This window comes from Triturus cristatus, chromosome 4_1 (genome assembly GCF_964204655.1).
Source record: "Triturus cristatus chromosome 4_1, aTriCri1.1, whole genome shotgun sequence".
NCBI classification, from domain to species: Eukaryota; Metazoa; Chordata; class Amphibia; order Caudata; family Salamandridae; genus Triturus; species Triturus cristatus.
Window position 1 is genome coordinate 159,689,762 of NC_140585.1, and position 12,007 is coordinate 159,701,768.

At 43.2% G+C, this 12,007-nt stretch overlaps 1 protein-coding gene across 1 annotated transcript; it reads right to left on the reverse strand.

Annotated features, from left to right (window-relative positions):
• Positions 1-5,468: 5,468 nt before the first annotated feature.
• On the reverse strand, positions 5,469-6,416 carry LOC146853771 (olfactory receptor 5P62-like). Its single transcript, XM_085650884.1, has one exon. The coding sequence runs from the start codon at positions 6,414-6,416 to the stop codon at positions 5,469-5,471; it is 948 nt and encodes a 315-aa protein (XP_085507010.1).
• Between the last annotated feature and the right edge of the window lie 5,591 nt (positions 6,417-12,007).

Consider the following 12,007-nt stretch of genomic DNA (forward strand, 5'->3'; position numbering starts at 1 on the left):
GCAAATATCTGAATCATTTTTTAACATATGCCAGTGATATTGGAAGAGTATTCTAATTGCATGGTACTCATTAATATACAATGGTATCAATAATCTTCATTTCAGTAATATGATTTCTATTATTATAGTTTTTATAAGATCCTCATTAATCTTTCTTAAGATTATCTACTGCTTGTTCGGTTACTCCAGAAGGAGACTGTTGCTCTTAACAGAGTGTCCAAAGAGCCATCTTGGCACATGACATGGGGGGATATTTACAAGGGCTTATTTACGATTTATCCCCACCTTAATTCATCAAAAGTGGAGATAGATTCAACACCCCATTCACAAGCCAGTGCAAACTGCAGACATCGCCAGTATTCCCGTGATAACTGCCCCAAAATGTACCTCCACGTTAATCCTAATGATATGCAGAGTAGGCGTTCCCGTGCAAAAAACACACGAAAAAATCACAACACCACTTTCACAACCAACTGCCAGATCTGTGAAGCAAACCAAAAACAGGCGATAAGCCGCAGTAGCAGCAGGGAATTAACACCTGCCTTTTGCTTGTGTTAAGCAGGACGTCTACCTGCAGCATAAAAGGGAGCCCGGCCAAGAGCCACACCGGAGGACCCACAGATGCCATGGTGACAATGATCATGCAACGAGGACACAACACCCACACCCACCACAACCACCCCCAGCCCCTCCCCCTCGGACATACACATACCGTGCACAACACAAGAGCCACAAAAAGCACATGATGATGCACAATGTCAAAAAAATACACACATGTGTGCCCAGAAGAGCGAGAAACAGTCACACAGCACTGAAGTAACAACCAAAACCTTTATTGAAACACAACAAAAAACACCAAAGCGGGAGACTCCTGTCGGGTTCATCAGGGACAATCTTGACATCACAGCCTGGAAAATAAAGCACAAAATCAGGACAGGTGTCATGGGCACATCAAAGGAGCGAGACACAGAGAAACAGAGAAGGAAAGAAAGCCAGAGAGAGAAAGAGAGGGAAGGAAAGGAAAGGAAGGGAGAGTGAGACAGAGGGAAAGGAGAGAGAGTGAGAGTGAGAGCAGGGAAGGAAGGGAGAGAGAGAGAGGGAAGAGAGAGAGAGAGAGAGAGAGAGACCGCCACCCCTGCGCACCCAGGCCCCACTGCTCACCTGCTGCCACCGGTGTGTCCATCATTGGGAACACCACGAGCCCGTGCAAGCTCCAGGCCCCGTTCCTGCCACCATGACATGGCCCACATCCTGCAGACCCGCCCCCCTGGGCCAGCAGGTCCCACATATGACACTGAGTCCTGAGTCATCAATGGCGTAGACCACATCAGTGCACACGTCATCACCGCAGGCTGCACACCCGCTCAGCTATTTTGGTGCCACTAATCCTGTGCAATGTTGGTCAGCGCCATGTGGTGGAAGGCCTGTGACGGCCGCAAGGCTTCGGGTGCCACTAACCCTGTGAAACCCCAGTCAGAGCCATGTGGTGGTAGGCCCATAATGGCCGCAAGGCTTTGGGTGCCACTAACCCTGTGCGCAACAACTCATGGGCCCATTATGATTGAGAACCCTGGAGCGTCCGTCATCCAGTCACCACCGGCAGAGGGGAATGTGACTTTATCGGCCCCTTATATTTGTGGGGTCACATGGCCTGTGAAGCCTGTGCCGGATGGGTGTGGTGTGTGTACAAACCTGCCCTCAGGGAGTGGCCGTGACATGCTGACAACTAAACCAGTGACCTGCACACCACCAGCGAGTACACCTGCGAAAGTCAGCAATGTGGGCCCCTCCTCGGAGCGTATTCGGAGTGGGCTGCCCTGCCATACATCGGACAAGGAAGTGACTAATGCATGTGTCCTTGTTGTAGTGTCCACGGCACCTGTAACACAATAGGCAATGTAGCACACTGTGACTGGCATCCCACTAGATTAGCATCATTGACGTAAGGGCAATCACTGTCCCTACATCCATCCACCAATTCGTCGATGAATGATGAAATACATGACACAGAAGTGCATTACTTGAGGTTAATTGCACATCCAGTGGAGTTCTTCAGCTGTAGCGGTACAGGGCCATGCCAAGCACACCACACAATATGGGCCCGTGGAGGGCCAGCCAGAGTCCATCCGGGGATGACAAGTACTGCGGAAGAGGAAGGGTACAGTCCGCAGTCTGGTCGCCATGTCACTGTTCATCGAACAGGAAATGGCAGTCCATGTCGTGGTCCAAGGTGAGTGCAGCGTAGTGTATCGGGGGTCAGTGGAAGGTCATGGGGCCATGTGCAGCACGAAGCAGAAACAGGCCAGGTGGCGAAAATTAATGCTAGTGCCTCCTTCTGAAGTCAGAGCAATTCCATAGGGGATGATGGACGGAGTGTTTGAGCAAATCAAACACTCACCCCCAGTCAACTAATCTAGGTTTAATCCATCATCATTCTTTAGCTCACTTCACCACCCCAGTTCAGACATGGCCATTTGCAAATCAGTCTGACCCCGTACCTCATGGGAACAATCCAGCCCGAACTGCCAAGCCATGTCTTCCCTGGACCGGAAACAAGCATCCTGGGACCGGTTTTGGGTTCATAACCCTCATCAGCCAGGCTATCTTGAATCCAATGGCAAAGTGAGCAAGGGACCCACGTCCTTCTGAAGTCAAGCCCATCCACGTCCTCGTCCTCAGACGTGTGCTCTGCCCCATTTGTGGGTGTTGCAGCACTGGCTGCGGCACTGTGTGCCACTGACACATCAGGGGACGGAGGATGATTGTCAGCTGCACTGTGTGGCAGTGACACATCAGGTGCCAGATTGGATACGCCTGCTGCACTGTGGGGCACTGACATACCAGTGGGCAGAGATGGGGATGGTGTGGGGGCAGCCATGACCCAGAGTCGTTGTGGGTGTGCACTTTGCTCTGCTTGATTGTGTATCTATGCCATTGTGGCCATCTCCTCCCATCCCCCCCAGTGCCTAGTGGTCACTCAACCTGATGCGGTTGTGTTGTGTCCTGTCGAGCAGTGTCTGGTCCCCCTACTCCGGCTACAGTCTCCACACTGATGACTGTCGACACCAGCTCCTTCATGTCATCCAGCACGAGCTGTGGCGCCAGGCTCTCACCTCCAGTCTGCTTTGCTGACTTCTGGGTGGCTGTGGGCTTATCCTTGGTCTTCCGCTTGATGTCAGTCCATCACCTCTTGAGCTCGTCCATTGACCTCTTGTGCTCCCCAACGGCATTCACCTTGTCCACGATGTTCCGCCATATTCCATTTTTGGTGTCCAACGACACGTTGGAGGTGACGAACATTTGTTGATGGTGTTCCATCACCTCCGTGACTAGGATCCTGTTTTCCTGCGGACTGAACTTTGTCTTCCTCTTCTTCTTGTCCTTGCCTGTCCCTGTCCCCTAGGTCCCAGGCTGGTCGTCCAGAGTGCTTGTGGTGTTGAGCTCATCCTCTGCGCCTGCTCTGGCTGCCTCCATGGTGCTTGGGTGTTGGTCAGTTTGTGATTGAGTTTTTTTTCTACTTTTATTTGTGATTTTTCCCGTCTGCCATGTGTTTTTGCAGGCCTGGCACAGCTTATCACTGATTTCCTCTTCACGCTTTGGCCCATTTCATTTTTTTTCACGTTGGGGTTTGAATTTTTATTGCCGCCGAGGTGCTTGTATCGCGGACATTGTCCGCGTTTTGGGCGGACTATCGCATGGTACCGCCGTGTTGTGAATTCCACGTTGACACAGGGTTATTTTCCTGTGATAGGCTGCTATGTGGAAAGTTGCGTTAGCATTTTTTGGAGATCTTTAGCACGGGTTCTTGTGAATATACCCCTTGGACATTAATAATGCTACTATCCCCGTATCAAGCAAGACTGGTTAGCTCCTCGAGAAAAGATGTTCCAAGATGGACATTCCCTGAGCAGAAACATATACAACCTTTGTATCCTTTATCGCGCAACCTATATAAACTCAACTCCTAATAATAAATTGCAAGATCCACAATTAAATGAAAGTAGTTTCATCACCATAGTAAACTTTTTTGATTTCATGCAATTTCCAAAATCATAATAGTGCAAAACATACCGTCCATCGATAAAATTCAGAAGGGTTTAATAATACTATGACACGTGGCATGCGACAAGATTAATAAGATAGATAAATAAGCACATAACATATAAATAAAAATATTTAACCTTACAATGTCAAGCATTTGTGAAGTTTGCATTGAAAAAAAATCTAAATTGACGAGTAACTCACCACGTCTCTGTTTTAAAGCAGTTTTAAAATGAAATAGAAATGACTGGCAATGGTGAGGGGGTAGGCTGAACATGGAGGGAGATATCGAAAGACCTGTGGATGTGGTTGAGAGGGGGTTCAATGGGGGTCCTTTGAGGTAGAGGGCCTGATGGAAATGCATGGAGTGCCAGGACCGCATATGGGTTGGGCCTGCACCATTTAACCCCAGTTGTAGAAAGTCACAGATTAGGAGGGAAGCATTAGGAGTAGGGCAGAGATAAGGTATGAGGGGCTAGTTGAGCTACTTTAGCTCATGAAAGTCCGTGCCTCTCAAAGTGGAAATAATAAATAATAAGACTGAGTGTTACAGCAATATATGGTGTTGATCCCTGATGAATAAATGAGAAAAAATGAGTCTATCAACTTTTGAAAGTCATATTTATGTTTTTGTTATCAGAACTGTTGAACCACCTTGTTCTATCGATTGCTCCAACCCCCCTCTTTATTTGACCCACCAAATATGTCTACCATAGATTTCAAGAATGTCATCATAATCGAGTTGTTTATTTCGGAACCCCACTTTCCACAAACCTTCAAACTGAATCTATCAGACTATAAATACAAAGACAAACAATCTTTAAATGTGAAATAAATCCATTACTAAACGTAATAGGGCATACTATTCTCACAAAAATATCCACTTTATTCAGGAAACATTTACTTGTTCGAGTTTACTAACACCCCCCCCAAAAAAAAAATCCAATCGAAAGCAGTTTTGCATCTATCTCGGGAATGATAGAATTTTAACAACCTATCAATATGCAACCATCTGTGTTTACAGCAACACCAGTTTCCAAATATACACAGCTTTGTAAAACTGCACTTATTCATAGTTCGTAATTTTTTGCTCAAATTTCAAAGAAAAGGACTAAATTAAAAAAAAAAAAAAACTCCTTTCAACATTAAATTCCAAGGGCAGATAAATGGTGTGCATTTCTCCCTTTGCTTCACATGGACCTGTAAGGATAAGACATTATTTAAGTTTGCATTTAAGTTCACATTTAAAAGAGGGGTTTGTCAACTTTATATTCATTTCAGGAAGATATAAAAAATGAAACAAGTACAAAAAGTGACCTTCAAGGTTAGACACTAATTAGCACCCAAAAACTTTTTTGGTCTAATATTTATCTTTGGGTTCCTTTGACTTTTGGCTCCAAGGGTGCTATCCAGAAGGGCCATTGACTTCATAGCAGGAGTTGAGAAATCTTTTTCCCACAAAATGTTTTCTGCATGGCATCTTTCACCTCCCTGTTCCTGAGGCTATAGATGAGTGGGTTCAGCATTGGAGTCAAAAACATGTAGATAATTGACAGCACATTGTCCTGCTTTGCCGAAAAGCTTGAATTGGGCCTTAAATACATAAACAGAATAGTGCCATAGAAGATCAGGACACAGGTGAAGTGGGAGGCACATGTAGAAAAAGCCCGATGCCTCCCAGTAGAGGTGCGAATCCTCAGGATAGCAATCACAATGTACGTGTAGGAGACAAGAACAATGAAGAGCGACCCCACCATCATTGAAGAGGTCAGTGTTGAGAGAATCAGCTCATTTACGAAGATGCTGTTGCAAGCGAGCTTCAGAAAAGCTGGCAAATCACAGACAAAGTGTTGGATCTTATTAGGTCCACAAAAGTATAAGTGGAAAAGGCATCCCGCAGTAATCAAGGAATGAAGAAAGCCGCCAACATAAGATCCGGAGATCAGCCAGGTGCAAACTGTCTTATTCATGGTGATTGCATACATCAGTGGTTTGCAAATAGCCACGTATCGATCAAAAGCCATCACTGCAAACAGAAAGAACTCAGAGCTTCCAAAGCCCACAAAAATGAAGATTTGTATAACACAGCCCATGAAAGTGATGGTCTTCTTCTCAACCAAGAAATCTACCAATGTCTTTGGGTTGGTAGCGGCTGTGCAACCAAGGTCTACTACAGCCAGAGAAGACAGGAGAAAGTACATGGGTTTATGAAGCCGAGTGTCCGCGTAAACAATGATGAGGATTGTGATATTTAAGACCAGAGTGAGGAAATATGTTGATAATAAGAGAAGGAAGAGCAGGTTTTGTAGGTCTGGGTCTGTGGTGAATCCCACTAGAAAGAATTCGGTCACAGTACTCTGATTTGTGGATCCCATGGCTGCAGCCAATGGCCTCTACCTGAGGAAACAAGAAAGATAGGGCATTTTAGAAAACATGGGGCAACTTCTCAATTGTTTTCCATATGATCATGGCTGACCAGTCTGACCAATAAATATATCATCTGAGCACCACTCCAATGTAATACCTATGTTGACAGACATGCAGTACCAAAGTGAAGAAGTCTGGCAGTGAAGCTGTCTTGATATATGATTTCAATATGAGTATGGATCATTATAATGGATGCTCTTAAGGACATCAATAATAAGAAACACTTATGTTTAAATCCGGTGACTTGGGCGCACTGTGAATTGCAGAGTAAACTGTGTTGTATATCAATTATGTCCAAGAATTATTAACAAGGCTAACTAGGCCACTACCTTTTCTGTGAGCTGATCAGTCTGTTATGCATGTTTACTTCCCTCTGACCATGATGCTCCTCTACTGTATGCAATGAAATATCAAGGGCAGATGTGCTTGTGGTTTAGAGTGAGTGGAAGCGCATGTACTATTTATATACTTTTTTATTTGAATTGAATGCATTTTTAAAGTGAACAATATCTGTACAATGAAGGAGGGAATTTCCTCAAACATCACATTAGAATGAACATAGAAAAGAAAATGGTAACACGGTTCCTTTCCAATCCCATGAGTCACTCCCCACTTTATTTGAAAAAGTTTGCGACAAATGTGCCTCCCTGGGAGTGATGGCAGAATCAGATGTCTACCTCTTCAGTTCAGGGGCCTAAGACAAGCTCTTGGAGCCCTTGGAGTGTAGGAGGGGCCCCACCATTTCAGCAGCCCCAACCCTTTAATAGGGCCCCATTTTACCAAAGCCCAAAGAATATCTGTGTGATATGGGAGACACTTGGGCCCTTCTCCACATTCTGCAAAGGGACCCCATCATGTTATGTCATGCTACTGGTACAGTCCGACAGATGTAGGTAGGAATTATAACCTAGATAAGCATGTTAGTTTTTGAAAGTCTCCCTTTCACTTATATTAGTACTGGGTGTTGTACTGACATAAAGTAATCTCCTTCCTTTCTTAGATGTCTGTTAGGCTTTCTATTATCATTGTTTCTCATACCAGTACCTCAGGTTTATTGTTGTTCTGCAAGTCTGATTCGTCAGCCCCGCTATCTCCATTAATTTCCTCACCTAGCAGTTGTGCTCTCTTAGCAGGCCCGAATCCAATAATAAATATATACCGGTCATCAGATATGGGAAAATGTACTATGTCCTTATTCTAATTAAGTATTCACTTGGGTGCACACACATCATATACATAAGGTATACTTACCCCCACTTACCGCATCACCCCTCCCACATCTTGAAAAGCCTTCTACCAAAAGTTTTGAACTTGATGAAGGATCTACTATGGAGATCTGCCATAGTATATCCATTCCTTATTAGGGGTGGGCGGAATTTGCGAAATCCACTTTCGCAAATTATCGCGAAAATGTTAAAAATTATCGCAAACACGCGGAAATATCGCGAAGATGCGGAAGTTTTTTTCCCGCATGTTCGCGAGATTTTCTGCATGGTTGCAGCTCGCCAACTTACCCATGTGGTTGCTCGCGGGCGCGGCCATCTTGTTTTCAGTTGTCTCGCGGTGCATGATCGCGAGAAGAAAGACGTGATCGCGCGACGCATGACGTCACTGCGGGCGCGAACTGTCGCGAGACAGCGCAAATGGCTAAAAACAATACAACATCTCATGGAGAACACGACCGGATCAAGAAAACTTGTCGGCGAACGCAGGGATTCAGGTAAGGCGATCGTGCGCGCGCGAGAATGTATTATTTTACAGCGCGAGCAAGAAACAAATTATCGTCAAGCTGCGGAATACGGAAATTTTGACATTTTCGCGCTTTCCGCGGAACGCGAAAATGTCAAATTATCGCAATTTCCGCGAACGGAACGAAGTTTTAGCCCAGGCGTATTCCTTATCCCCCTTCCACACTTACATGGATATTTATTGCTTAGTGTGGTCTCCCATCTTTCCATAACTTCTATTTTACCTCTTTCAGAGGTGTTGTGATCAGTTTGTGTGACCCAGTGTCTAGCCAAAGCAAACCCTTAAACTTTGAGATCCATACATCGAATGGTGAGTTTTGTCTATCGTCTACCCAACTGCAAATTGTCACACACAAGTACTCGATTAGTCCCATTGGAAACATTCTATCTCCATTACCTAAATGCTCTTTTGCGGCCCTCAAATGATGTATTATTTGTTCCTTGGAACGGTGTGCAACCTTGTGGTAAATCCCCTCTCCTCTCCATCTCTCAAAATATTTCCTACCTCTACCTAGTGCAAAATCTGGCTTTGAATGAATACATGTCTAAGGTGAGGTAAAAGTTCCTGCTAAGTCCCAGTGGTAGTTCCAAGTGCAGTAGTGTTTGTGATCTGATTTTTCTGAAAGTGTTGGGTTCTCCATTACTTCAGAGTCCATATAATGTACTTGAGTATGTATTCTGTGTCTGACCATTCCATATAGCATAAGTGTTAGTAAAATTTATATAGGGATAATTTCCCAAGATACATCATTTTGATACCATCTAGTAAACCTTAACTTCTGGGAGCCCTAGTCCACCTTCCTGCCTCAGCATTTTCAATCCCCTTCAGAATAGTCAAGAAAGCTTGCCCTGCCAAACACAATTTAGCCACCTCCTCTTGAATGGTGCAAAGATGTTTTTCCTCATAAAGATTGGCAGTGTCAAAATACATGTCCATGCGAAATACACGTTTTGTAAATTTACCTTTGCATTTCAAATCATAACTTTTTCCAGTCTGTATCCTGGTGCTGAATAATTTTTATTGCCCATCTGAATGCCACTCACTGTTCTGACCTCAGGAGAATGATAGGCTAAGAGGACTTAGCGAGATTCAAATCATGATGACAAACTCACAAATCTGAAGTGAATGCATTACTCAAGTTGTCCATCAGATCCAGCTTATCAGGGGTGTCATTATATGTCCCGATAATTACTGAATCAGGGCCTTATTTTGGAGTCTGATAGAGCAGGGGAAGCTCTATAAATCTTCAGTGCCCCTCACCACCAAACTAATGATTCTCTAACTCTGTTTACAGTACAGAGAAGCATCAGAATAAACCTCTTTCTTAAGTTTTGGGCTGTCCTCCAATAAACTGCTAGGTCACATTGACAGCAGTATCTCCATTCTGGGGCAGCAAGACCATTACACATTTTCCATATACTGTTCTGCTCTACTAGACATGGCAACCATGATCAGGAAGAAAACTCCTTGTTGGTGATGGTGAATTGTGTTTTCTTTGGAGGAAACAAACTAGAAGGTGGGAATCTTTATCTAGAGTATTTAACAAGTTGTTAAGGGCCCGATTCACAGAACAACTTAAGACAAAATCCTAAACTTACTACCATTTTGGTATTCACAGAAGGCACTCACTCATTTTGGTATTCACAGAAGGCACTTACTCATTTCGGTATTTACAGAAGTTAGGAGTCCTATCTTTAGGACTCCTAAATGCCTTCTGTGAATACTGAAAGACTTAAAATAAGGATTTTTCTCAATTTAGTAGCAGTAAAGTTAGGATTCCTAACTTTAGGACTCCTAAATGCCTTCTGTGAATACCAAAAGCCTTAAAATTAGAATTTTTCTCAGTTTAGTAGTAGTAGTAAAGTTAGGAGTCCTAACTTTAGGACTCCTAAACTGAGAAAAATCCTAATTTTAAGACTTTCGGTATTCACAGAAGACATTTAGGAGTCCTAAAGTTAGGACTCCTAACTTCTGTAAATACCGAAGTGAGTAAGTGTCTTCTGTGAATACCAAAATGAGTAAGTGCCTTCTGTGAATACGAAAATGGTAGTAAGTTTAGGATTTTGTCTTAAGTTAGTTCTGTGAATCGGGCCCTAAGTGCTTATGCTTTCCCCTACAAAAATGGTAATATTAGAATTAAGCTAATAGTCACATTTAATTTACTTATAAATCCCTAGTACATGATACTATTCGTAAGCAGGACCTGCAACTTAAATGATGCCAGTGGGCAGTAGCACAGTCTCTGGCCTGCCACTGCAGCCTGTAGTGCATTTTTAAGCTGCCATTTTGACCTAGTAAAATAAACCTTTTGCCAGGCCTAAACCTTCACTTTTAATACTCATAAGTCATCCCTTTGTTAGGCCTTAACCACTCAGAAGGCAGTGTGTATGTTAGTTACAAAGTAGGACATGTGTGTTTAGGTTTTACAAATCCTGGGAGGAAAACTCCAAAAGTAAGTTTTTTACTGTTGAAAGGCCTATTTCTTCTATTGACCAAGACTGGCTTACCTTATTACATTTAAGTGCTATCTTTTACTGAGAGCAGAAGATAGAGATAAGCTGTTTACACTCACATTAATTGTAATTTAATCTTAAATCAGCTTTAAAGTCATAATTCTGAACATACAATGTTTAGAATGTTTTTCACAAGTGAAGGAGAAGAACGTTCCAGAACCAGATGAGAGAGTTGGACTGGCAGTCCTCCCACATAAAGGCTGGAACCAGATATAAATATTGGACCTCGACCACCACTAATCAGAACACTCCTGGACCTGTGGAAATTACAGAAAAAGAAATGCCTTGCTGCCACAGGACTGCCATGATCCTAAAAAAATGCCTTGCTGTCTAGGAAGGAAAATTGGACCTGTTTGCCTTCATGCCAGACTAGCCAAAATGACCCAAAGGGTCAGTTGGCTGACCTCCTGTGTGAGCCATAGGGACATAACAAGCTTCAAAGGCCTCCCAAAAGTCAGCGCGAAGAGACTTTTCCCTTTTGCTGTTCCAGTTCCTAATTAAATTATTTGTTATAGGGTTGCATGATATATTTAGTCCAAATGAACTTTTGCAAATAACATATCTGCTCCTCATTTCTTTGAATGATATTATCACCCCTAGTACTATCTATGATGATTGGTTCATTGATACAGTGTATGAAATGCTAGAGTATATCACTGTTTTTAAATCTGATGATGTGTATGATGGTACAACTAATTATGATGAAATGTTCTGTTTTCAATATTATGGTCACCACTTCTTGCATTAAGAAGGTACTCCATGAATAGTATTTAATTGCACACAATGGGATCACTACCCTACTTCACCACAGGGTAGCTAACAAATGTTTGCATGAAGTGTGCATATTTGTATAGTCACAATACAACTGACCAGGTGTCTTACTATTATAGGCATCACCAGCAAAGAAAAATATTCTCACTGTTAACAAAGCTAATATAATCAGAATCTATTTTATAGCTTGAACACTATGTCTTACATTTAACTTTAGTAAATACTAGGGTTCCTTACTTAGTAAATCTGTTGCTTTAGGGGTATCGTCTACTTCTTTTCTTATTATACTTTTTACATTTGGAGGGCGTCTGTGGGCATTGGTCCCAATCACTTCATTTTGAGTCAATTGTATTGTGTCTCTCACTGGAATAAGTGCACCTGCTATACTTTTGGTAATTTTCCACTCTCCATAGTGTCCATATTCCAGTGTGATCTGCATATCCCTGGTCCCAGACTCTAATACATTCTGTAATATAAAAATATTTGCACCTACATTGCGGTTGGAG

What these genes read in the sequence shown, in the direction of transcription:
- LOC146853771 (XM_085650884.1), bottom strand. Translation starts at nt 6,416, where the DNA reads ATGGGATCCACAAATCAGAGTACTGTGACCGAATTCTTTCTAGTGGGA.